Consider the following 27,504-nt stretch of genomic DNA (forward strand, 5'->3'; position numbering starts at 1 on the left):
TCAGCTTTAATTGATGTCAGATTATAGTCCATGATCTATACAGAAAGTAATAAAAAGTTGCATTTATCGTCATAAATAAGCACAAATATCACAAATATGTCCAAATTAGAACCACAAACACTTACATTTTTATTGCAAAGAATCACAACAAGAATCATGAAATCCTGGAGGGACTGAAAAGATGTTATATTATAAAGAATATTATTTAATTGTAAGAATGAATTGATATTTTAACAGTTTGCGAGCAGGTTTAATCAATACATTCTGGGACAACCGGCCCTTTAAGAGCATCAATGATCTTGATTTGGCCCAAAACGAAAATGAGTTTGACACCCGTGATTTATAACATAAGTTAAATAATTTACTAGTGAAACTAGAACTCCTACTTCTTGCTGAGAAGTTACTTGTAAGTTAGTTTTGTCTTATTTCCAGTACTACAATATCTACACTAGAAACTAGACCAAAAATACTTTCTAAGGTTTAGTGATTTTAACTGGAGCTCTCTGTTTAGCCTGCTGACTCCATCCTGGATTAGGCTAAAGATCATAGATGGATAGACTCAACTTTATATGGTCTGTGTTGGATATGAAACTCACTCTGGTTTCCAAATTTCCAAGTCAGAATTTGGCTTTGACCTTCCACTCCTCTGAGGACTTCTTCAGTTTTCCTCAAACTTTCCGCAGCGTGACATCTACCGCGTGTTGTAAAGGAACTATCACTGATGATATAATTCACGCAAAACTTCACCTTGAAGAAACTGAATTATCCTTTCGATGAATGGAAAGCAAGGGCACTGCTAAGTGTACAAGCGGCAGGAAAATGAAGCGTTGCCGTCTAAGTGACCAACAGCTGCACTGACGATAAGGTAACATCTGGCTGCCTGAAACAAGATGAAACCCATCCAGGTGTCTGGGTTGACGACGCCCTTGAGCGGGTTCAGTAACACCGTTACTGTGTCTCAGAACCTTTCTGTGTCGCACAGCAGATGATTTCCAGCGAAACGCATTAAAAACAGCATCACAGCTCCAGAAGAAACAGCAACTTACTTTCCCTCCCCTACATCTACTACTAAATGTCTTTCCATTGTCTTTGTTTTTGTTTGCTCAGGTAGATTTTTTTTTTTTTTTCCATTTTACATAATCAAAGTATGAATCTTGGCCAGACAGTGAAGAAGCTTAAACCCTACTACTGTGAGCACGTCTCCTCCGCTTCCTTCCTGATTTATCCCCACATTTCATCTTGTGTTTTTTTTCTTTTTTCTCTCTCCGTATTGCTTAATCCATCTTGTGCAACGCAGATACTTCACACGGAGGTTCGGCGCAAGAAGCTTTGGCCGCTCAACCATTCGTGACCGGCGCTCCTCTAAGCCTCGGTTTGAGGCCTTTCTCATCAAATTTCTTCTTTTCAGCTTGACACTCGTTTTTCCAGAGAGCATTTAAGACCAACGCAGATCTCTTTGTGCTCTCCGATGGATTTAATCCTTAAATCTATTGACACAGCAGTGCATCAGGTTTGCACATTAAATATAAATCTGTTTAGCCTAATAAATAAATATTTATATATATATATATATATTGTACATTGTGGGCGAGGTTCAGTTCCGATTGATGACATATCCAAGCATCCCGAAAGGTTACAGAGTACAAAAATAGGAAAATAACAAATCCCCACGCTTTCTCCAGGCCGAATGGATCACCAGGCAGTTGGAGACCTTTACAATCAGATGAGGCAATGTGAAATAGAAAGAGGATGGTGGAGTATTCCAGTGTGCGCATGTTCTTTCTTAAGCCGAGTCAGTTCGTTCTAATTATAACGATTTGTTCCCATGCTTGTGGTCCTTCAGCAAATGCATCGCAAACACGTTGTCCAGGATCCACTGTTGACGGATGAGCACATTGAACTGTCTGGTAAGAGCCAGCAGTGTGTTGTTGTTGTTGTTGTATCCACGCTAGAGGAAATTACAATGAACCTTCAAGCCAGAGCGAGATTTATCCCCCTTTGGCCACCACTGTGTCTTTCGACAGGTAGACCACCCAGTAGACCATGTTGAACGCCCCAAAGGACACCGGGAACAGGATCCGGGCGTATTTGTCAATTTTGCTGGTTCCGCCCATGCCGGCGGCGGTCGGCTGGGAGCAGGGCGTCTGCTTCGGCTCCAGCTTGTTGCCCATCATCTGGATTCGCTCCAGCTTGGGCCCGAGCAGGTGCTGCAGAGCAGGTGCTGGCGTCCCCGCCATCACGTCCGGGCTGGACGCCGCGGGCTGAGGCGTGCCCTTCATCAGCTGCGCCGAGGACGAGGCCACGCTCAGCAGGCTCTCGGACTTGGGGCTGGAGCGGGAGAGAGTGGAGGAGCTGCTGTTGGCGCCGCCAGCCAGAGCTCTCAGCCGCCTTCCTCTTCCCAGCCCTGAGATGTTGGTGGTGGACTGGGCTCTCGGCTGGCCCGCCAGGTCTTGGTGCGAGATGTAATTCATCCGTTTCCTCAGAGAACCGTTGGTGTCGAGAACTTGCTGCAAAGGATGAGAGAAAGTCATGTCAATAGGGCATTTTCAAGATGTTCTTTATTTAGGTGGAGGCGAATTCATGAGGTAAAAACACTCTGAAGAGATACATAGTATCTTTTCATTGGTCCAAAATGTAAAAACATGAGACATCTTGTAATCCTGTAGCAAAACATTGTTTCTTTCTCCGTTGTTTACCCTTTGCACGACGCCTAACCCTTAACTCACTTGGACTTGGCTAACCAAAGTCACACTTAACTCCACCCAAAACACCTTGGAAATGCCGAGGCATGCTCTGAAACGCACCTCCACAGGCTTTCACACTTAGTGCAACCTCTGACCTTTTGGCCCTGTCCGTGGCAGGTGTCTAGAGCACAGGGAACCAGCTGCCAGCTCAATTGGAAACTCCATCCAGTGCTAATTTATCTGTTATTCTTTGTGTCTAGTGACATCCTAGGTTTTGACTGACTGCTATAACACGATTGCTCCACTTGGGGTGCCACTAACGTCTTTTGTCACCGAGTGTGTGCATCCCGCTCATGCAGCTACTGTAATAATATTTTTATCTAAGCTAAAATAAAAACCTACAAAGCGAATGATTTCTAGAGCATGTGATGCTTTATGCTTAACCGGCCTGGATTGTTTTAGTGAAAAGTGCATCAGGCAAACATCAGCCTTGTGCTATTGATCAGATTACATCCCCCCCCCCGCCCCTCTCCACCTCTGACACAGATGGCGGACGAAAGGGCGCGTGCATCACAGATGTCACTTAACGAGGATTTCACTCATTTCACACAGGCTTAAGACAGAGAGTAAGTAGCGCTTGCATCCGGGTGGTAATGCAGTGTAGCGTCAAAGGAGCTTATCCTTCGAGAGTTGATGTTTCCCCCCCCAAGCGGGGAGAGAGTGATGCCCGTACTGAGGCATTTGCAGAAATAATCCAACCTCCATCCCAACTATCCACTCTGAAAATTGAAAGGATCCGAAATTATTATTGTGTCCAAAGCATGGCCGGGGATGGCTGCGCGCGTGTGTGTGTTGGCGTGGAAAAGCCAGACGCCTGAGAGCCTAAACCCATCAATGACCCTCAGGCCCGTGTGCCGGGCCTCGGACCAACGGGGCCTTCTCCTCTCTCTCCCTGTCGAGGAAACCAGCACTAATTCCCCCGCCGCCTCTCTGGCTCTCTGAAACCTATACAGATGTACCAGGGCTCTGTTGCCGTGGCAACCTGCTAATCCACTGAAGTGCCGTTGTCACTGTACCGCATTCAAGCACGGATACGCCACGCTGGGATTTGGACCGGAGGGGGCAACTTAAAGTGTTTAGTGTAAAACAGGGGTACTGTACGCGCTGCCGGGTTGTGTCAGAGTCACCGATCAGCTAACAGCAGATCCATATATACGGTTTAGTGTTATCGCCGCAGAGAGATTCACACACTGTACACACACACACGGGGAAATGAGCGCCCTTCTTCTCGCCTCCACAGCTGAATAAACTATAAAAACTGGGTTTTAAGAACACACAGAATCTGGCAGTAACTTTGTGGTGTGTATTCAACATATTCAATATGTGTCGAATCTCTACAGTAGCTACATGGCATGCTCATTGGTCCTGATTCACTTGGCATGTCAGCTCCCACGCTGCTCATGCACTCTGCCTCGCAAAAGTAATCACACCCCTTGAACTTAAAGGGGCGGCATCATATGTATTCCAGTCGCATAGTGCTATTTTAAACCACAACCAAGGAACTATGTTGCCTTCAGTAAAAATGCTGTATATCAAATATGTAAATTAGCGTCTTGAAATTGGGCCTCTGTCTCTTTAAGAAGCTCCTGCTCTTTTTTTAAACTCTGCTTTCAGGAAGTCGTCACAACATGGCTCCTCTATTAACCCTTTAACAAGGTTTTTACCAGCGTTGCGCTGAGAAGTAGCTCCTGTAATGAGCTCAGCTGATGCCCAGTTCCACCAGGTGTTTGCTAATTGCTGCGGGCTAGTCTGAAGGAGCTGGGTGGGAGGGGCCTGCTCTGTGAGGCAGAAGCTTCAAAGCTTGGAAACTGGAGCTTCACCTCAAAGTCGGAGCTCCGTCCACCCAGGCGGCTTTTACAGATGAATGGTTAACCGTGGAGATTAAAGGATTTCTCAAACATGCATGAAAGACTCTAAGCAACCAGGTACGTTTTTGATGAGGGGATAACATTATAGCATCATGTAAAGCTCAAAAGAGTCGATTACGCATATTAATGCCCCTTTAATCATAAATTTGAACACAATAATTAGGATTTCAAGTTTAATCAACACTAATTAGCAAATAATTGTGGAATGGAATAAAATTTTGTTTGGCCAACATGACATCAGAAAGCTGTGGTGTACATTTGTCACCAAATGACATTCCAAAGTAACATTGGATACGTTTGGCTCTCGTTGCTGAATAAACTTTAAAATCGATCCATAAACGGCTCCATCAATTGTTACTTCGGTAGACGTCGCGCTGCTGTGTGACGACAACGTTCTTCTTCTGCGCACGCAAGTCACTTTGGGGTTATCAACCATTAGAAACCATTCGACCCAGGGGTTCGACCAGTCTCACAGGGGTCGCATAGAATTAGCAGAATGAACAACCAGGCTAAAAGCAAAAAATGAAACAAAAAAACCCCCTGCTGTGTGAACGCAGCCACAGAGTCAGAGAACATCATGTCCTGGAATCAGGACTTGCTTGATTCAGCTGCAAAGTCCTCCACACACACACACACACACACACACACACACACACGCACGCACACACACACACACACACACACACACACACACACACACACACACACACACAGACACAAGGGCAAAGCTAATTATTCTCAAGCACACTCTCTTCACGTCATTCAAGGGTCTAGGCTAAACGCCAGGTAAGGAGAGCCCATGCAATAGGGTATGCTGCCCGAGAGCCCCTTGAGGTAAAAATGCGATCAGATTATTGAGCCAGCCTGAGAGGTGTAGAGGGAAAATAAGAAAAAACAACCCAACACACACACCCTCACCTGCTGCACTTCCTCTGTGTCCTTCACCTTGACGGGCGTGCTTTGGGGCACGGGGGGACACTTGCCTGGCTTCTTCTTGGCCCTCTCAATCTGTGCGTTGGTGAAATAGTTGACGGCGGCGAACTCGATGAGGGCAGAGAAGACAAAGGCGAAGCAGACGGCGATGAACCAGTCCATGGCGGTTGCGTACGAGACCTTGGGGAGAGAGTGGCGGGCGCTGATGCTGAGTGTCGTCATGGTCAGGACGGTGGTGATGCCTTAAAAATAAAACGAGTCAAGAAAATTAGACGAGTCACACGAATATTTGCATTTTCTTTCTCTAAACAAGCATTTGTTTGAATTCAGCTTCTTCACTCCAACACTAGAAGAAAATTTGGTCCAGAAAACAAATAAGATTGTTAAAACCGAGGATCGCCCTACATTTAGATCATATTTTAAGGCAAAGTTGGGCCATAGAACAATATAGAAACATTGTAATGAAAACTCTATACAGTACATAATGTGTACATGGTATTAGTACAGCACAACTGAAATCTAGGGGTGCACAGATTGCAGTTTTCTTTAAAATGTATAATGATTCCAATTTTGGCCGATACCAATTTTAAAAAAGAAGAAAAGCCTGTAAATATAGTCAAAATTGCTACGTTGGCGATGGTGGTTTTTGTTGAAAGAAAACCATTAAGTAGGTTCCAAATTATAAATGCTACAAACTGTACAAGTTCATGTAATCTCTTAAACATATTTCTAATTTAGTTCATCTTTCTATAATTGGTCATATAGCTCTAGCTTAAACAATGTAACGTTGCTTCACGTTTGTTTGTGGCGGCGTTATGTTCCAGTTTGAATCCGTGAAATGTTTTTTAAAGGTAAGACTACCGAACCATTACATTCATTCAAATGTTTTTCTGTTACAAGGTGAATTTCCGGTCATTTATGTCTGTTTGCAGCTTTCATAATGGCACTGATTACCAGCTACAATCCAATTTTATTTTTGTTTCGTATTGTTCATTTTCTTTAAAGTGACCTTCGGAGTTACCCTGTATCAAATGTATTACTTCATAGCTCATTTAGTGAGCTACACACAGTTAGTTGTGTAGATGAGTTTGTAAACTAGATTAATAATCTTACTTGGTTCCTTTTAGTTTTTTGGGGGGTTTTTTTTAGATTTTTTGCTTGGGTCTGATCTATTTTCTAACGGCACAAACTAGTGAAGTGCAAATGTGTTTCCAGTTCTGACTAAAACTTGCAGGATTTTGTCTACTGAGAGGTTAAGATGACTGAAATACGAAACGTCAGAAAATAAAATCCACCAAGAAGAAAATTACTCATCACCTTCCTTGGTACTTTTGACTGTGCTGCCTCTCAGTTTGTATTCAGTTCCTCTGAACATACATATGTGTATATATATATATATATATATATATATATATATATATATATATATATATATATATATATATATATATATATATATATGCTCAAAAAATAAAGGGAACACTTAAACAACACAATATAACTCCAAGTAAATCAAACTTCTGTGAAATCAAACTGTCCACTTAGGAAGCAACACTGATTGACAATCAATTTCACCTGCTGTTTTGCAAATGGAACTTTGTACAGAACAAAGTATTCAATAAGAATATTTCTTTCATTCAGATCTAGGATGTGTTATTTGAGTGTTCCCTTTATTTTTTTGAACAGTGTATATATATATATATATATATATATATATATATATATATATATATATATATATATATATAACCTCAGACATCAGGTTTTCACTAAATCCATAAAAACACAAACACACTGAACCCAATTAAATTAATGAAGAAGCACATTGGTGTCAGTGTGTGTGCTGTTCTCTCTCTCTGGCTGTGGAAACTGCAGCTTCCCTGCAAATGGACTCCCCCTCTTTCTCCCCTCAAAATAACACATTAAAAATTGGAATAAAAAAACCAAAACAAAAACAACAAGTGTTCAATAGCCCATGCATGCACAGTAATGTTGCTCTCATCTGCATCTTTCATTAACAGACTGCAGCGTGATAATGAGCCATTTTGCTCTCTGCAATGTGGAACATGTACAAAAAGGACTGTAGTGCTTTTCTCAGCATGAAGGGGCTTTTTGTTCGGGGACCTAAATGTTAGCAGATCTGCACCATGTGTGCACATCCAGCAGATTAAGGGTAAAGTAAGCATTTTTTTGAGGATGAGGTGACGGCAATATTTAACTGGCAACGCCAGGCGAAGACTTGAATTCATCTCACATTATTCTTAAAACAGATTTAAACTTTAATTAGACACAGCGAGCGAAAACAGGAGAATGAGGAGGGATGTCTGTGTCTGGTGAACCATTTCTTTGTGTATCTGAACATATGCTTACTATCATTATTCTGTTGAAACTCCATGACAACCATGTTTGTTTTTTTATTTTACTATGGAGCTGGTAAGCCAGCTGCAGTACACCAAATGCGTTGCATATTTCAAAGAAATCCCAAAACTGTGAACTTTAAAGAGTTTCCGAGGACACAGAGTGTCACAGATCCTCCGCCACACTGCACCATGGGAACGAGGCTCTTTTCCATTTCATCCATTTCTTTTACATAAGACCCACCAAATGTTTTAGTTACTGAAAACACACAGCTCCAGCTCAAGTCCAAGTAGAGTTTGGCTAACTCTATACGTTTGGGATGGTAGGATATCAAAAGGCTTTTTTTGTTCTTTCACGTCACTCCCAAACATCGGTTTAATGTGAAAACGCTCATATAATGTTTGCTATGAAAACCTAGCGGCGCCTGTATGTTCTTTGGTGTGTGTTTGAGATTTCTTTTATACCTTTCCATGTTTATTTGTGTGGCACATTTCAGCAACAAGGCACTTCAAAGTGCTTTACATCTAAAAAATATAATATAATTGTGACACAAGCAATAAACATTACAGGTTGTCAAACGCAGTCATTAAAATCATCAACCAAATACACATCAAATTAGTTGATCAGTGTTCGACTTACTATTAATCAAAGGTAACGCTAAACTGGTGGGTTTTTAGCCTTGATCTAAAGGAACTCAGTGTTTCGGCAGTTTTGCCGTTTTCTGGAGGTTTGTTCCAGATTAGAAGAGCGTAGAATCTGAAAGCTGTTTCTCCACGTTTGGTTCTGGCTCCAGCCGTCCTGCTCTCTTTGTACAGCAGCAATATAAAAGCAGGTCCACGTCCAGCCCGTCAAGCCGGCCAAAACCAGAAAACTCTGTCCCGTTTCGAATCCTGAGCAGCTCTGACTCGACAAGACGTGGACTCAGTTTGACCTCTGCAGGTCTGGCGCTGCACCTGGCGACAGGCCACCATGGCAGAGCTTCTCTTTTCTGCTTCCAAAAGCAAAAGTGAACTTTATTTTTTTGCTTGCCTTTTTAAAAGTCGCAGGGCAAAATGAAGACGCCTAAAGAATCAGACGTTGCTCAATAAAGACAGTCACCGATGGCAGGGGGAAACAAACGTCAACAGTCACGTTGCGTGAACGGAAAAACTGCGAGTTTCTCTGTTCCAGATGCAACGACAGAGAGCATCACGCTCTGGGGTCACTTTTCTGAACATGACACTAAGGTTTTTGTGAAAATGGCTAAAAGTTCACGTTTGGAACAGTTCCAAACGGCGCTGAGCTAAGAGACAAACTTTCCAGTCTCTGCTAGAAACAATGATGATGAGAGACGGGAGTACATTCTTCTGAATCACTGTCAGTTCGACAAACTAACGGCTTCACGGGAACTTAGGAAGTTTTGGATCGGACTAGCCAGAGTCCAGAGCTAAATTTGACAAGAGAATTTGTGGGTGCGCTTCAAAAGGGCAGCGGGTCAGAGATGTCTTCACAGTCTGATAGATCTGGAGCACCTTTGTAGGGTAGAGTGGGTAAAAACCGTCAAATTGAGACACAATGTCAATGTCAAATTTATTCATATAGCAGTTTAAAAATAGGTATAAAACTGCACCAAAGTGCTGTACAAAAACGACAGTAACACAAATGAATAAAAACGGAGTATCAAAACACTACTTCAAATAAATGGCAAAGAATAAAAATGAGTTTTAAGAAGCGATTTAAAATGATCCAGGCTGTGGGCAGATCTAATTTGGAAAGGTAGGTTGCTCCATAAAGTAGGAACAACAACAGAAAAAGCCCGATCTCCTTTCCTCCTAAGTCGGGTCCGAGGAACTGTCAGTAAAAGCTGATTATTTGAACGTAGGGTTCTGGACACAGACTGAAATTTTAAAAGGTCCTGAAGATAAGGGGGAGCTAATCCATTTAAAACTTTATAAGTTAATAAAAGAATCTTAAAATCTACTCGATAAAAGACGGGTAAACGCATTTAACACGGCATGCTCATCGACCTTAACCAAATTGATTTGCAGAGACTGACAAGCCTTTTTGTAACAACTTCTACTTCTAATATCTTTAGTTGCTTTTCAGTCGAATTGGACTGAAATAAAGGCCACATTACATGTAGAAGCAATTTATATTGTCTCATCTTTTATCGTCGCAATCACCTGGCCTCATCAGTTGGCAGAGATATTTCTTCACCTCAGCAACGCTACGTTACTTCATATGAGTCCGCAAATCATGAATCCATCCCTCACTCCACCCTAAACATGACCCCTGACCTTCTCCGCTTCAGGCCAAGACCGAACCGCTCAGCTGGAAAATTCTGTCTGCATTCTCAGCCTCAAATTTAAATGAAGTGAGTCTGTCAAACTTGAATTCCTCGGTTTGGAAATCTCTGTTTCCTACTGATTTAAGACTTCTGAGGACTTGGTATTATTTTCCCGACGGTACAAAAGATCCAATTCACATCCCAGATTGTCATTTGATGCTGCTGCTAATCAGAATCGGTTATTATCATACTAAGTAACTGAATCATATGTCTAAATCCAAAATGCATTTCCTACACTGGGCGAGCCAACAGTGACTGACGAGGCTAAATACCATAATCGTTAAAGTAAAGGAGCAACAAATGAAAGGCTTTGTGGCGTCTGTGCAGCTCTCTCATATCGACTAGGATTATTTCTGCTAGCATGCAAGCTCTGCCTCCAAATGCTATTCTTGTATCAAAAGACCCAACGCCACCAGCTTAGAGTTGAATAAATCGCATCTCTTCTGCTCCATCGTCTTTATCTGCGACTCTCTCCCACAGCGGAAGCAAAGGTAAAAGGTAAAGGGGTGTTTATACGTCACAGAGCCAGAGGACACATCGACCGAGCCTCATGTTCGCTCGATGTGTCGACGTGGTTTGTTACAGATGTTCTGGTTTGTTAGAGATGTTCTCCATGTTTGTTAGAGAGTCGTCGCTGCTCCGAGAAGAAAGGCCCCACCGAACGAAAAGACAAGGTCGTGTGGGTAGATCGTTGCTCGTCCTTGGGATTATTAACTAACAGCAATAATGTGATTTGGAGAAAATCCCCTTTGGTCGCAGGAACAAGAACAGGAACGGGGCGCTCCTTAAAGTCCTTGCGCTCCGTCTGTTGCCCAGACGTGACCGCCATATAATTTACCTATCAGTCAAAAGCTGGCGGCTGACATTGACAGGTGACCTGCGGCTAAAGTGAACACGCGGAGAAAATTAGCTCGAAATGTTGCAGTTAGCTTGAAAACTTAAGAAAGAGACCCACTGGTTAAGTAAGAGCGCTAATGGAAAATCCCATTTGCTGTGAAAGTGGTGTTCTGTTTGGGTAATTAATTCAGTGTGCAGGATTTACTGCCAGAAATGGCAATTAGCTTAGCTTGTTTCAATGGCTACGGACACAAGCCGTTCAACACAAATCAACAACAGAGTCCGCACAGCATACGTCAGGGTTTCATTCAGATAAACAAACTGGTTTGACTGGTTACAGTAGATTATCGATACGTCATAAAAGAGATTCAGGTTCATTTTCTGGGTTTGCACTTTGACTAAGGAGGCAGAGAAATACATCTTTACAGCATGTGGCGAAGGAAGGAGGCTCGCGAGCTACGTCAGAAAAGACAGATAAGAACATAACCTGAACGATTAATCGTGATGAATTGATTATTCAAATAGTTGGCAACTAATTTAGTAATTGATTAGTCATTAGTGTAGAGACTCAAAACAAAAGGCCAGCTTGTGAAAGAACATTATATTCAGAGCTTTTATTAAGTCAAAACTGTACCAAAAAAACAACATGTATTTTGCATTAAAGATAAAAAAAATAATAATAATAACTTTGTAAGTATGCTTTACCCAGAACTCTTCAAGTGGCAGTTTTAGCTTCACCTGGTTCAAATGATTTAAACAAAATCTCCTTTTAGGCACCACTTGATATTCAATTATTGATTGGTTGATCCAAAAACAGTCAACAGATTTATTTCTAATATTGCATTAAAATGCTTAAATTATCTGTTGCTTTATTGGAAGACGGCTGACACTGGTGCACTCCACTGTTTTATTTTTTTGTATGCACTATGTTGTCAGTATTATATTGTTAAGTGTATTAATAGATGTATATGTTAAGTAAGAATTGTATATTGTAATTTGTTTGGCTCTAATAAAAATATTTGGGAAAAAAGGCTTAAATGAAAAATTCCAATTCAATCGATTAATCGTCAGAATAATCAATTAATCGATAGCTAAAATAATTGTTAGTTGCAGCCCTAGATGCCATCCATCCAATCTGACAGCATCAGTTACTTTGTGAAAAAAGGTGCGTAGATATTTTCAGTGTTTAGATGTTTAAAGGTGGCTGATTAAAAATGGACGCCGCCCTTAGTATTTCACTTGTGAAAGCGTGTGAGGATCCTTTTTCATCCACATTACAGTTATGTGCAACTTTATGTCAGTCTGTCCCACAAAATCCCAGGAAAATGCATTGAGGTTTGTGGTTATAATGTGACGGACCGTGGAAAACACAAGAAGCTGCTGCCTCCCTTTTCTCCTGTTGATGAAACTTTCGCCATCCTGGAAATGGGTCACCAAGGCTAAAGTCACCGAGGCAGGGAGTTGAACACACTGCAGGGCACACGGGGACGGATCTGAACGCCGGTCACACGTTCGTCCCAAACGAACACATGCGCCCGTTCAAAACACCTAAAACAGCAGCAGCAGAAACCCCTCCAACCCCGCTGCCGCCTCAGAGCCTTGGATGACGCAAAGCCAGCCGCTGTGATGCTCCGTCACGCTGAACGCTTTGGGGGAAAGGAAGCAGAGGCACTGACATATATGTTGACGACTGCAGGAAAGCGGCCCTAATCCCCCGGGGCTTTATTAAACCACGCAACAACCAAGGCACATTTCCACTTAGGGTCACGCAATATCTTTTTACTCAGCAAACAAGCGTGTTAAATATATATTGGTTTCAGCGATGTGTAAGTGTTTCTAAAGGGAAAAGTGACCACAGCCTGAGTCCTAGAGTGCATTTCGCGGACGACAGACAAGCGTTTACGGATGAATCACAATTGCCGCCGCTTTAAGTTGGATGAGACATCTGCAACCAAACTTGTCTTTGAACGAAACATGCAAACACTATCGACGCAGCAGTTTGAGGTTCGATTCTCCAAACCTTCAGACTCTTGGGGAAAGGCATCTTGTTGGGGAAAGGCATCTTGTTGGGGACAGGCATCTTGTTGGGGACAGGCATCTTGTTGGGGACAGGCATCTTGTTGGGGACAGGCATCTTGTTGGGTGCCTTTCCCCATTTCTCTCACTCTCTCTCTGAAAATGTGCTTTCTTAACAAATGTGAATATGAGAGCAGCTTACATCAACAAAGAAAACAGAAAGGAACGCAGTCAATTTGGATGCCGTGACCTGATATGTAAAAAATACCGCTCTGGTAAAAAAAATAAGAGAGCATTTAAAATGATCAGTTTCTCTGATTTTACTCTCTATAGTTATATGTTTGAGTAAAATGAACATTGCTCTTTTATTCTATGAACTACTGACGTGTCTCTGAAATTCCAAAAAAAAATTTAGTGTTTATCTGCAGAAAATGAGAAATGGTCAAAATAACGAAAAAGATGCAGTGCTTTCAGACCTCAGATAAAAACAAATTCAGATTCATTTAGAAACAACAACACTGATGTTTTAAGTCAGAGTTCAGAAATCAACAGTTAGTGGAATAGCCAGGAGGTTTTCAATGGAGTTCAGTGCAGAGGGCTCCTCATTTTTTTCCCAGAGCTGTATATAAATATGTTTTTTACCTCGTTTTGCAGATGTGAATTTACTTCAGAGTGCTTTTAAGGTGAACTATGAACATGAGTTCATCCATTTATAGTAACTCTAGCAAAAGTTGAACTGGCACATGGGCATTGCAGGACATAAAAATATTTTTATGGTGCCTGATTTCTAAGTGTATTAATTTTAAATTTGATGGAACAAAAGCGAGTTCAGCGCACATAAAATGTCCGATATGCCTATTTCTAAAAGCTGCGCCGATTTTTCCATTATACTCTCATACAGTATGTTATATTTGTTTATTTATTTTTATTTTTCGTGTGAAACTTTATATCTGTGGCACCTGCATTTTCCCCCTGTGCAGGACAATACAAGCGGTGGTTAAAAGGTGCGTTACGTACCAAAAACGGTCCGCGCCGGGACCGACTCCTTGTTTATCCAGAAGGACACTTGAGAGAGGATGACTGTCATTATGCAGGGGATGTACGTCTGGATCATGAAGTAGCCCATCTTCCGCTTCAAGTGGAAGTAGACCGTCATCACCACATATTCGCCTGGATCAACAGAAAATCAATCGGCGCACAATCAGTGAAAGACGGCCGTCGTTACATCTCCCGTCTGTTCTCAGTCAAATCTACGCCCGTCATCCGTCCTGCAAAACACAACTCAGGAAAATAGATAAAGGAATTAATAAAATCTGTTTTTGGATCCATCAGTTTTTTCGGGTGAACCAGTTGGCCTGTGAAATGACTCAGTCCGTGATGTTTGCTTCACGAGGCTGCTGCTGTGTGCTAGTCATGCTTCAGCTGACAGACTGTAAAGTGTCAAGGCTCCAAAAGTCCCTCCGATGTTGCCGGCGGAGCCGCATCCAAACATTATGTACATACCCAACGCTGAGGGCTTTTCACTCAGATTTCAAGGGTGAACTTGTGAGTGTGGAGGGTTAAAAAAAAAAAAAACAACCAGCTACCCTTATTTAAAGCAAAAATAAATACAAACGCTGACAGGACGCCTGCGGCTCACCTGTGATTGATTTAATGGTCTCGCTGGAAACCGTCTGGCCGATGAGATCGTACTGGACGAGGCTGGAGGACTCGGGAGGGACCTCCACCGAATGCTGAGGCCCTTTGGTCCAAGTGTAGATCATCTCCGTTTTGGGATAGGCGTCTGCAGACAGACAGGGGGGAACGAATAAGATGTGAAGAAAAAGAAACAGACAAAAAGAGAGCGAGAAACTCACAGCCGTCTGCTTTTAAGCCTCCGACACCACAGCTAGACTCTGATTTTATCTGCATGTGCTTCCTGTGTCAGAGTCTCATCTAAAACCCATTATAAATCTAAAGCAATCTATTTTTCCAAGTATGTATTTATTTATGTCTTGGTCCAACAAAAAAAAAAAAAAAAAAAGCTGCATTTTTCTGCTGACATAGAAATGAACAACAGTCAGTATTTCCATAACGAGGGGTGATTGTGCTGAAATAATCCACGAGGCAGGTTTTGAAGTGGAGCAGATTACTGCTGAGTTTTGTATTTTTTTTAAATTTACTTATTTTTTTACAAGTGTCACATTTAAATGTATGCCGCTTTCTTCACCTTAGTTCCAAACATTCAAACTCTGTCATTTCCAAACCGTAGCTCGCTCTTCCTGTGTGCTTTCTGCCATCTGTGATAGAAAAACAAACAAAGAAACTGAGAACATTTCTTTTAAGTGCGTAATCCTCCTCACTAAAAACCTTAATGAGTCAAAATTTAAATTGGTAGACTGCATTTTATAGAAATCTTTAAATCTGTGTCAGCCACCCTGCAAAAACACAAAATCTTACCATGTAGTTTTGGCCTAGTTTCTGCTACATCTTAGTACACTTGAAATAAGACAAAACTAACTTTACAGCAAGATATAGAGCTTGATTTGAGTCAATAAATCCTTAATATTGAAGAAAAAGTACAATTTCCACTGGTATATTATCTTACTTAGAACATGGCGGGGGTTTTTTCAATGTTAGGAGTGACATAATCTGCCACTGGAACTAGGACTTTTTCATCAATACTAAAGATTTATTGACTCCAAAGAAGCTTACTTATAAGTTGGTTTGGTCTTCAGAGATTTGCTCCAGAAACTAGACCAAAAGCGCTTGGTAGGATTTTGTGTTTTTGCAGTGCAGAAAACGCCTGGACTGGCGACTCTAAAATAAATTCTCTCAAGCTCTTTTCACTTTTCCATGTGGTTCTCCCTCCCTATTAGCTCTGTGCAGCCGGTGCCAGTCTACTCTGTGTGTGTCACGGACCGTGAGCTAGTCCTCCGCCTTTTGCAGGCGCCAGTTTACAAAGTCAAATTTATCTCTGAGCTTGAAAATGCAGATTTCTAACTGCATAGACTATCGGTAAAATTTGTTGTATATTAAACACATTGTTTGTATTAGATATCAACTGTATATCTTGTTGTTTAATCTAGTATTGTATACTTATAAGTAATCATCAATATTTCCTATCAAACTTTAAATTAATTATGCAACATCCACTTAGGGGCCTTCAAGTGTATCTCAATTATTAACTAAAATGTTTTCCAAGCATTTATTTTTCACTGGAACACTCCTTAAAGAGGGGAAGCCACAAAAGGTTATTGCTGAAACTGTTGGTTGTGTCCAAGTATAACAATGGAAGGTTGAGTGGAAGGAAAAGAGGTGCTCAAGCAACAGGGATAACACACCTCAACAGAACCACATGCTGATCATCTCTGTGCCACGCTGCACTGATGCAAGAGTTCGTAAAAGAGGAGCTCGTGTCAAGTATTGAGTGAATATATAGCACAAAGCCATCAAAATGTTTTTTATATCGATGGATTTCTGTTATAAAAATAATTGTATTCATTGGTTTTGGGGTGCTGATGAGCTGTCAGTCATAATCATCAAAATCCAGGGTCTGTGCAGGTGTCACCAACTCAAATTTAAGTCTTTTAAAAACATTTTTAAGACCAATACGAATGAAATTTAAGACCTGTATCATGATAGAAATGCACAAAAGAAAATTACATATTTTATATGGACAGAATGCAAATAACATCATGTGAGTCGGCAACAAAAGTGAGTCAGTGGCAAAGACGGACGTCGTCCAGTCAACTGGAGATAAATTTGCACTTACCCATGACAGACACAAAAAGGCTAGCTAGCCAGCTAGCAGGGGTAATTTAGCAGCTAGTTAGCAGTGGACTTATCTACCTTCCAATGATGGATGCATGAAAGCTACCCAGCTACCCAGCTGGCCAGCTGGGTAGCTGGGTAGCTAGTCAGTGGTCGTCTCAACTGTCTCCCGATAGACAAAAAAGTTAGTCAGCTAGCTAGCAGGGGTATATTAGCAGCTAGTTAGTGGTAGTTATCTGCCTCGAGTCAAAGAAGGCAGTGAAGATGTCTGTGTGCGACTCCTACGTTTGCCTGAAAGAAAAGTCCTACAAGAAAAATAAAGTTGTATATTTGAGATTAGTTTGTCCACGACAAAAAAACAATACCTGTGATTAATGTGTTACATTGTAAAATGAGTTTAAAGACATTTTAAGGCCTTGATTTTAGATACATGAATTTTAAACTTTCTAAGGATGCGCGGATGCCCTGAAATTAATAGAAACTTGGAGTAGAGGCTTTAGGCTATTCTAAGTCATTCGGATGCACCTGCCTCGGTGCGAATATGGAGGTTTTCTCATTTGCTCTTGTTGCCTTCGTCCTCGTCTCGTTTCTTCCTCTCTCGCATACGGGCGAGGTTGACCGGTCTGTGCGCGCACAGCTAAATAGCAGTTGTCGTTGCCTGCCACTCCCGGTGGGACCCCACGTCGGTGGGACACCAACTGTTCTGCCAAATGAAATGACTCCGGTGTGTCATGGAGTGGAACGCCGTGCCTGTGCACACAGGCCCAGATGGAGAAGCAGAAAAGAAGACGGGGAAGAGAGAGGGAAGGGTTGCGGGGCGGTACAGAGAGAGATGTAGGATGATGGAGGAAAACGTGAAGAAGAGGCAGACAGCGAGAAAAGAAGCTCACACACAGCGGCTATGGAAAATAGCTGCATAGGTCTGTGCCGTCCCGAGGCGGAGGAAGGGACTTTGACCTTTCCTCTGCTCGGGGCCTCTGCGGATTCACGGTCGCTTCCTCCTCCTCACCGGAGGCAGGCGGCAGCAGAGCGGGAGGAGCGGGCGAGGAGAGGGGGACGACGAGAACCGAGAACATGGGAGTGTGTCCTCCGCAATGTCACCGCGCCGGGTAATTGACGGCGGGTGTAAATGCGTCTCCTTTCTCTCGCGTCTTGCCGGTCGTAATCTTCACATCGCTGCACGCGCCTGATAAGGCGGAGCCGCTCCGCGCGAGACGCGTCTTTGTTTCCGTTTGTTTCTGCCGACCACGAGGCTCGGCGTAAACACGGATGCTGAGTTAGGGCTTCGTCGCTCGCAACAAAGGATGAAACGTGTCGTCATGCGGTTACGGCGCTCGGCCGCCTCGCGTTTGGCTCCTCAGCAAATCCTGTTAAGCACAGAGTCCAAGAAATGGAGTCGTGCGACTTTCCCGACTTGAACTTTTCCACGTTTTGTCGCTTTACAGTAAAAGACTTCAATGTTTTTATCGAGGGTGCACCGGTGGCAGTTTTCTGGCCGATGTTTAAAAAGCCTGACCTCTCTGATTTTGGCCAATATCAATTGGGAGATACAGCAAGACAGTTGCTGAGTTGACGACTGTGGGGTGACTATAGTTAACTAATTGCTAACTGTGAGGCTAACAGTCAAACTTCTCTCACAGCAGAGCAAAAGAGGACAGTGTTTGATTTGTAGATTTTTGTCGAGGTAGGTAAGATCACCGAAAAGGTCGGCTTTACATGCAAATATCGGGCCGATCATCGATCTCCCAAATTCAAAAAAATCTGGGCCGATTTACTGGTACAACCTTCATTTTTACAACAGAGATAGAATTAATAATTGCAAACTGTAAGGGAAATGATGCATGGTTTTCAAAATAGTTCAAACAATCATCCATTTGGGGTGCTGTGGTGGCGTAGGGGTTAAGCACAACCCACATATGGAGGCCTTGGTCCTCGATGTGGTTGTCGTAGGTTCGATTCCCGGCCTAGTGACCTTTGGCGCCTGTCTTCCCGTCAGGATCTGTGTTTCTCTATGTATTTATTTTGAGTTTCCATGTTGTCCTGTCTTCTCCTCGATTGTTCCCAGGTGTTTCTCGTTCCCTTATTACCTCCTGTGTATTTAATGTCACCTGTGTCTCTGTATCTTCGTCGGGTCCTTGTAGTTACTTGCCGCCCTTGGCGTTTGTCGTTCCGTTCCTGTGTGCCCAGTCTGTTTTTCGTCCCTCGTTTACCGGTTGCTACCGGCGTCGAGCCCTGGCTTCAGCTCAGCCGTGCTGCCCGGCTTTGGGATTGTTTTGGACTGTGTTTATTTATGGATTTACTTTATTAAAACACCATTTCTCATCATATCTTGAGCCTGCTGCGTTTTCCTCACCACCAATCACCACCACCACGTGCCACTTCCTCCTTTTCTCATTACCCACTTTCCCGTCAATTCACTGTCAAATAAAGGCCATTAGAGCCGATAAAACCTTTAAAGAAATGTTAACATCTGAATCGTCTCCTTGTAGCTCTGACTGTAAGTTTAGGGTTGACATCCGGCTGAAAGGTGAACTTCAATGTGTCCATTTATAAAAACATGATGCTGCCACCACTATACTCCATTGTGATTTCAGGGTTGTTGTAGCGTTTGTTTTCACCTACCCTACCTAATTACTTAAATTACCCCTAAATACTTTGCATTTTTCTGACTGCAAAGTGAGAAAATGTGAAGATGTTGGAGGGACATAAATACCATTGCGAGGCACTAAGATGTCCTCATGTTTCTCAATGTTAGCCTATGAACATAGGACTTGTCAATGTGTAGCTTAAAGGGAGGTATTGTGTATTTTCCGGACACATTGTGTTATTTTGTAGCACAATCAAGAAATATGTCACCTTCAGTTGTTAACAAAATTCTATATCAAAAACAACTTCAACCAAACTTGACTTTGCATCATAGCTGTATCTGACAACTTGAAATTGGGCGTCTGTCTCTTTAAGAACTTCCTACCCTTTCCAAGACTTCAGCACTTTATCACAGCAATGCTTCTCTATGGGTTCATTGATGCCGTTTACGAACCGATCTTTGAGCTGTAGTTTGTGCAATGCGCTCAGCAGACGCTCAGCTCCACCAGTGTTTGCTAATTGCTGCCGCCGCTAGCTGAGCGGAAGAGCAAGCGCTCAGGCGTTACCAAATGAGACTAAAGGATTTCTCAAACATGCATGAAATGAATGAATCAAAGCAACAACCCAGGGATGTGTTTAACGAGGGAATGACTTTATAACATGACATAAACCTCTTTAAATACATAATAATCCTACTTTGTGACATCAGTGTTTGGAACGTAGTGTTATATTTGCAGAAGTTATGTCTTACTTTGTTTGCAGCAAACTTAAAGACAGCTGACAAAGTAACTTGTTGAATTATCCTAAGTCCAGAGCTCACTCCCAGGCTGACACCTGCCCACTTGCCATGTGTCCTTTGCTCATGTGTCTGCCATTCCCCCCCCCCTCTAATGTAAGGCACAGAGTCTCCAGAGAAAGCACACCAGGAGACACTGAACAGAAAATAGAGATGGAAGAAGGCCAGCAGAGACGGCAGCCATTTTGCCTCAGTTGGTTCACAGCAAATGCCTCAGTCAGCACATCGCAATAAACGATTAATCAATTAATCGCCTGATATGTTAAAATGAACTCAATCATTTCCATTTTGATGGTTAATATTAGTTAAAATGAGATCGTACTCTGTTTTATTTATGCTTTTGTTTGGAAGTGGTTTTTATTTCCGTTTTATTTTTTGCGTTTGGTTGTCGTGTTTCACTTTTGGATGATTAAAATGCCTTCCAGTTGAAGTGTATTAAGTGTTTTTAATAAATTAAAGTTTACTGACCTTTGAGAGGGCAAACTTCCATTATTATTCCATTGCCAATACATTACTTGAAAATAGCCTCAAGACGACAACATTATCGTTTATCGCAATAAATACTGGGACAGTTTGTCGACCGGCAAAATTTATCATGACAGGCCAACACTTGGATTGTTCTCAGTCAAATATAATCACTCATTAAATAATATCTTTAGCTTGCCTGACATTTTGTTGTGATTCTGCAGGTTAACATTATATACTCAATAAAATACACCCCAAAACATTGAACAAAATAGATCTGTGAAGCATACGGTAGCTGTAGTAGCAGATAGACTGAGAGACGTGTCTGAAAAAGTCTCTCAGTAGGAGCTAAAACCACTTTAAAACGTTCATATTTCAGCACAAACCCAGCCAGCAATGATCTACCTGCTTTCACGACAGGTTTTTGCCGTCTTTTCTGTTGCTGCTCGGTGTTTGAAAGACACGTTGCACATTATTTCATCAGGTCAACGCAAACAAGCACCAAAGCACTCACAGCTTCCAAACTTGAGGGGGCAGGCATGTCCGTCCATGGGGAAATCCACCAGCTTCATGGGACACTCGGCGCTAATGGTCAACCTGAAGCGGCGCACAGAGGAATGGTTAAAGCTGGGACCAAGATGAATCTTACATGGCAATAATAATAATTATAAGAATTAAAACAAGCTTCTTTTTTTAAAAAACTCATTTAGGTGCCCCAGAATGGCTGCGATGGGAAATTCTAAGCTTCCTCAAACATGCATGAAAGAATCAACGCAACACTCCAGGCATGCTTACGATGGGGGAATAACATTGTAACGCGATGCTAAGCTCAAAAGAGTTCATTTTACACAATATTGCTCCTTTGCTAAACACCTGCTGAGCAGCAAACGACCAAAACCCTTCCTAACATAGAAATTATTTAAACACATTTAGTCAGCAGTACCTGAGTGAAACACGGATTTTTAGATCCTCTGAATACTGTAAGTCACTTTTGATAGTAGAGGAAAGATTTTTGGTTTGTTTAGTTGGGTTTTTTTTTTACAGTGTCTGCATTGTGACTGCTGAAGGGTACACAAATCAAGGGAAGCTTTTAGCTTGTTAATTTCCTATTTTGGCCCACGTCGCTCCGAGTTGAAAAAGGCGGCGTTTTGGATCGCGCCAAACGTTTGGCATCAGCACCGCCTCTGAGCAGCGTTCTGCTGTTTACACCGAGAACCTTGGTTGGATTCCACACTAGATCCCTTTTATTACTTTATAGCAAACACAGTCTGTCATCTCGCCTTTTCTAGCAAAAAAAAAAAAAAACTGATAAAAAAAATACAGAAATATGGAAATCTACAATATGCGAAGTGTCTGCAACGCAATCACAAGCCAGTGTTTTTGAAAGTTATGAAATTAGATGCAAAGCAGCCGGCTGTCGATAAGATGGAGGCAGAGTTAAGAGTTTGTGTTTTTTTACCTCATGGTGTAAAGGATGGTGCCGTTCTTCATGATGCGGAAGAGCTTGTTGGGCGCGGTCATGTTGTGGGCGACTGACCGCTTGCCGTTCCTGAAGAAAGTGTCCGGTGTCCAGACCTTGGTCACCATCAGGTTGTTAAGTCTCAGTATCTCCACTGGACCCTCGTACATCAATCTCCGATCAACCCAGGTCTGCCGAAAGAATACATCCATAGTGTATTCCTAATGGAGGGAAAAACGACATGTTACGAAAAACATGGATGGATTTATCTGGATAAGAATTAGCAGTGTGAATTATTTTGTTTTCTACAAAATATCAAATGCAGTAATGTATTGGTTGAACAACCAAATAGTGCAGTGCTACGGCTGCACAACATTAAGAAAACGTGATGTGTGATAAAATTGGTGAATGTCGCGATAACAGTATTATTTAAGACAAGGGTTGTCAAAACAATCGCTATTTCGATGTTATCTAACAATTCAAAGACGTTCGCTTTTGTCAAACTGACCCATTCACATTTTTCTAAATTATCACATTTGTGTCAAAATTTAAAACCCTCGGTGGAGGTTTTAAAATTTGCTAACGTGGGTGAGTACACGCAAAACAACTTTAAAAAGTGAGCGCTCTCTATCCGACAAAGCAAGCACAAAAGCTTTGTTAGAGGTACTTTCTCTAAAAGGCAGACACACAGGAAAAAAAAACAAACGCAGAACTACGCGACATGCTATCTTTTCAGAAATGAAAAGATAATGAAAAAGGAGTACAAAACTCACAAGGAGCCCAGCAGTGAGAGAAGAGGGGGGAACACAGGTTGGAGGAAGTGGCAGGAGTAGACAAAAGGAACAGGCGAGGAGTGACTGAGGTTGAGGTACTTAAGTACTGGGGAGATTGAATGCTGAACAAAAGACCTGGGCTGATTAGCTAACTGATTACATTTCTTTACCATATGCATACTGCATACAGTGATATTGTCTTAACAGTAAATTTGTGATATATGTTGAATCGCAACCTGATAGCACAAAAAGTTGCGTAAAAGTAAGAACAGAATTCAACATGACAAGAGTCTAGCTACCTACCATTTCAACGTCTGAGACTGGCCCAAAACTTGTCACATAAATGTCAGTCTTCACCTCTGTCACAGGACCTGTCGGGTCAATTAAACACACCACAGAAATCACATCCATTGACATTTTCTCAGAAAGTTATCTTATCCAAATAGGTGTTATAAGCTGTTTTGAGTTCTACAGCTCCTGAGAATAAAATCTAGGAGACTTGCAGTGGCTCATCTCTTCTGGAGCAGTTTAGTACTCTGCATAATGCAATGGAGAAAATAGCTTAGAAGATGTAAAAAAAAAAAAAACCCAAAAAACATAATCCTGTTTGATTTTTTCCCCCCTTCATTGAACGGATGTGGAGTCCCAGTGTGAAGACGAGCTGTAAGCGGGCGCCTGCACGCGGACATTCCCGTTGACAGGCCGCTTTGCACAGTAAACCCGTTCTCGCTGCTTCCCAACATGAATATTCAGCAGACATCATGCATAAAAACCAAATCCATACTTTTTACCTTGAACCGAGCGCTACGCATTTGTCCTGAAACGTACAGTTGATTATGTAACTGCCCTCAGTCATACGCACATGGCACCGGGGCCGCTCGTTTAAAAGGCAAACCCGTCACACTGTAAGTACGAAGGGCGAGACGGCGTCTCAGCAGGCGTCGCGTTGTGAGTTTACAAAGCAGCGCGTTACATACAATGCTAATCTTGCGATGCGAGTTGGAGAGATGGAGCATAGAAGCACGATGTTGACATAAAGACTTCCTCTGTCCTGAATGGAGGATTTCCTCGGGCTTCATCTGCCTATGAGCGCCTTAAGATCGAATAAATTGATTGTAATTCTTTGGTACCCTGCTTACTGCATTTTATGGTTTTTTGTTTGTTTCTCAACAGTTAATATTTAGGAAGTAAAGCAGGTTTGCTTATGCGGTCTTTAAAACTGCAGTACGTAACTTTTAATAAAGCTATCACTATGTTGTGACAGTATAATCTGACACAGGAAATCAGTGAAAACATCGCTCTCCTCCACATCCTTCCTGATATATTATTGCTATCTGAAGAAATGCACCACTCCAACCAAAAACAACCAATCAGTGCCAGGAGGAGGATCTCGGTGCCTCAAATCAACCCCGTGAATGCGCTGCTAAATGTGCTAACGGCAGAGAAACAACTCACTGCTTACCCGGTGACTGTGCTAACTGTTCTTTGCATTCGTGATAGACTATTCTAGCTGCACCGTAGCAGAAAGCAAAGGAGAGAGGTTGAGGGGGGGAGTTGTGATGGTGATTGACAGCGCTAAGTCCCGCCTCCTGGCTCTGATTGGTTGATTCTAGTTTGGAGAAAAACAGCCCAGTTTTTAGTGGTTTTTAAATGGTTTTTAAACATGATCAATTAGAATTTATTGTGACAGCGATAAATCAAAAATTTGTCACAATAAAAGATTTATCACGATAAAAGATAAACGATACGATAAATGCCCACCTCTAGACTTTAGTCTTAGTTTAGTGCTGCCTCCAACATCTTGCTCTTTATTTAGTCCCACTCTGCTTCCCATCACCTCTAATCACCTTTTTCTGTCTCTGCTAAAGAAAAGCATCCCCCGCAGCACAATGCTGCCACTTCCAAGTTTCACAATGATGTGGAGAGTCGGTTTTCTGCCACGCATTGCGTTTCTGCCTCGATAACTACCTTAAGTGTCGCTGTTGAGAAGAGATTTCTTTTTTTTAGCCAGTCCTCCAGAAAAGGTGAGACCGGTGGGGTCCAGAGTAAACTCTGGGCGCAGAGCCACAGTGTTGACATGAACTCGATGGATCTTCTGAGGCTTTGAGGGCGGTAAGATCAAACAAAGTGACTAGAATTTGATTTATTTTCTGCTTACTTCACATTTTGCCGTTTTAAACCCTTTTTCTTGGTCGTTCATCCTAAGGATTTGCACGGAGCCTTCGGTGAGTACAAGTTTTCACTATTCTGTAAGATTGTTTGGTTGGAGAAAAAGTGCAATTAGTTAAGGCCCCCTGCTGACCAAAACAAAAGAGCTGCTACAAGTTTTAAACGTCACGATAGCAAATTTTACTGGGTGATACATTGTTTCCCAGAAGTTATTGCGATAAACGATAATATCACTGTTTTGAGACCACTTTTTCAAGTAATAAGATGGGATAATATTGTAAGAACACATTCTCAAAGATCAATAAGTTTTCACTTCTAATGAACATGTAACACCGGAACTGGAGGACATTTTAAATATCCAACAAGAACCACAAATAAAATGAATTACGAAGTCTCTGCAAACAAAACTGTCTTTCAAATAAACGGCTAGCTGAGACCAAAGCACCAGACTGAAGACTTTCGTCACCCGGGTTTTGGTAGAAAGAGAGAAAAATGAAGAACAATAAACGATAAAAATGAAAATTATTGAACTCGTTTTCATTTGTTGTGCGATTACTTGATTTATTTCTTATCGTGACAGGACTAAACACCGATAATATGATGAGTATATCAAGAGAAAAAAATGATTCCCTATTTTTTTTCTTTTTTTTGTCTAAACAAGGTCTGACGTGTTCCCTAATATTTAGAAGATCTTGCCACAGTGTTTTTCCTCCGTGTTTATATTAGAAATTTTATCCTCGTGCCCTTTAACGTACAAAGTAAAACTTTATTTTTATTTGAAAATATGCCAGCTGTCAGATTTCAAGTGAACAAGTTCTGCTGTTTGCGTCTCCGGAAAGAGGTTCCTTCAATTTACAGACACTGAGCAAAACAAATTGTTTATTCCTTCAACTCTCCGCCATCTTTTCCCGGACACACTGGGCCGCTTCGACAGTCCCGACGTTCCCGGTTGCTTGTTGTCCATTTGGAAACTCTGAACTTGGACATGCCCACTATTCAATACAGAAAACCCAGCGAACTCCCGCTGGGTTTCTGATTCTCAACAACCCACTCAACTCGGGTGTGACGTCATTCTGAGCTCCGACCTCAGACACAAACTGAATGCAGCACAGCTGAAGGACAAAGCTGGAGCTCAGGGCCGCGGACAACCTTGGGTCGGTCCTGCGCAAAAAAAAAGTTTATGCTTTTATTTTTATTTTTTTTTCTAATGTAGTAAAAAAAAAAAAAAAGTTAAGAAGGAGTCGCTAAAGCTGGATGTTGGAAAAATAATTTTGACCTTTTTTGGGCTCAAATTGTTTGTACTTCTACGCCTCCTATAGAGAGAAGATGTTTTAAGCGGCTCTTTGGGAAACAGTGGCATCATTTTTCGTTTACATTATTTTTCATTTAAGCCGATAATTTAATTTCCAAAGCGACGCCAAAGTGTTGTGAATTGTGCGATGCTCGTTCTGCTGCGCAAAAAAAAAAAAAAAAAAAAATTGCGCTTCTCCTCTAAATACCTCCGAATCCAGGTCGCAGCCTGTTGTCGTAGCCGTCCAGGAGTCGGTCCAAAATCCGAGTGAAATTCTCCGGGTAAATCCTCTCATCCTTCCTTGATTGTCCGGAGATTGTTTTCGCACTACGAGAAAAATAATAAAAAATATAAAATAAATAATAAATAAAAAAAAAAACCCTGAACTTTCAGGTGTGAACTAATCCGATCCGTCAGTTGTTTTTTTTTTTTTAATTATTTCTTTACTTATTAGTTTTCTTTTCGGCACCACACTCACCAAGTCGTCAAACAGAAAAAGTAGACCAGGGTCCGAATGAACGCGGGTCTCGTCGCCGTCACCATCTCCTTCTTCTTTGCGAACAGCATCCTCGCATGCCATACTTCAAGCCTCTTCACATCTCACCGCGCCGAGCCGCCTGTGTCCCGGTAGAAGAGACTGAGTGAGGGGAAAGAGACGCGGCGGTGGCGGCAGCGGCGCAGCCCGGCGCGGCGCGGGGAGGATGCTGGAAGTTGTGTGGATTTCTCCTCTGCGGTCTCCCTGCCACAAGCGCAACACAGTCTCACACACACGCGCGCCCACGCACACACGCCTTCACGCACACACACTTTCACCCTACAACACCGGGCGGTCACCTCCTGTCCGGATCCTTCCCGGTGTCTCACCTTCTTTCTCTCATTCCCTCTCTTCTCTCCATCCCTGCCTGTTTTCTCCTTTCCCTCTCACACATTTAAAACCCTGGCACATTTCTGAGAAGGAGTCCCCCCCCACTCCCCCTCACTCCCCACCTCCCATCTTCTCCAGCCTCCCTGACCCCGCTCCCAGGGGCGCCTCCAGAAAGTTTAGCCACATTTGTGGGGAAGGGGGGGGCACTGATAAATTTGAGGCGCTATACACCAAAACCAGTGACGGAGCAGAAATCCTGTGGAAG

The 27,504-nt window shown here is 42.3% G+C and overlaps 1 protein-coding gene across 1 annotated transcript; it reads right to left on the bottom strand.

The window, feature by feature from the left end:
• Positions 1-173: 173 nt before the first annotated feature.
• Positions 174-27,280, bottom strand: gabra4 (gamma-aminobutyric acid type A receptor alpha4 subunit). The gene is made up of 9 exons (XM_005813890.2): positions 26,853-27,280; positions 26,583-26,701; positions 23,218-23,285; positions 22,142-22,362; positions 21,197-21,279; positions 14,722-14,865; positions 14,100-14,252; positions 5,531-5,787; positions 174-2,507 (listed from the first exon to the last, which is right to left on the bottom strand). The coding sequence occupies exons 1-9, from the start codon at positions 26,939-26,941 to the stop codon at positions 1,989-1,991; spliced, it is 1,653 nt and encodes a 550-aa protein (XP_005813947.1). The 5' UTR covers positions 26,942-27,280; the 3' UTR covers positions 174-1,988.
• Positions 27,281-27,504: the final 224 nt, after the last annotated feature.

This window comes from Xiphophorus maculatus, chromosome 23 (genome assembly GCF_002775205.1).
Source record: "Xiphophorus maculatus strain JP 163 A chromosome 23, X_maculatus-5.0-male, whole genome shotgun sequence".
NCBI lineage: Eukaryota > Metazoa > Chordata > Actinopteri > Cyprinodontiformes > Poeciliidae > Xiphophorus > Xiphophorus maculatus.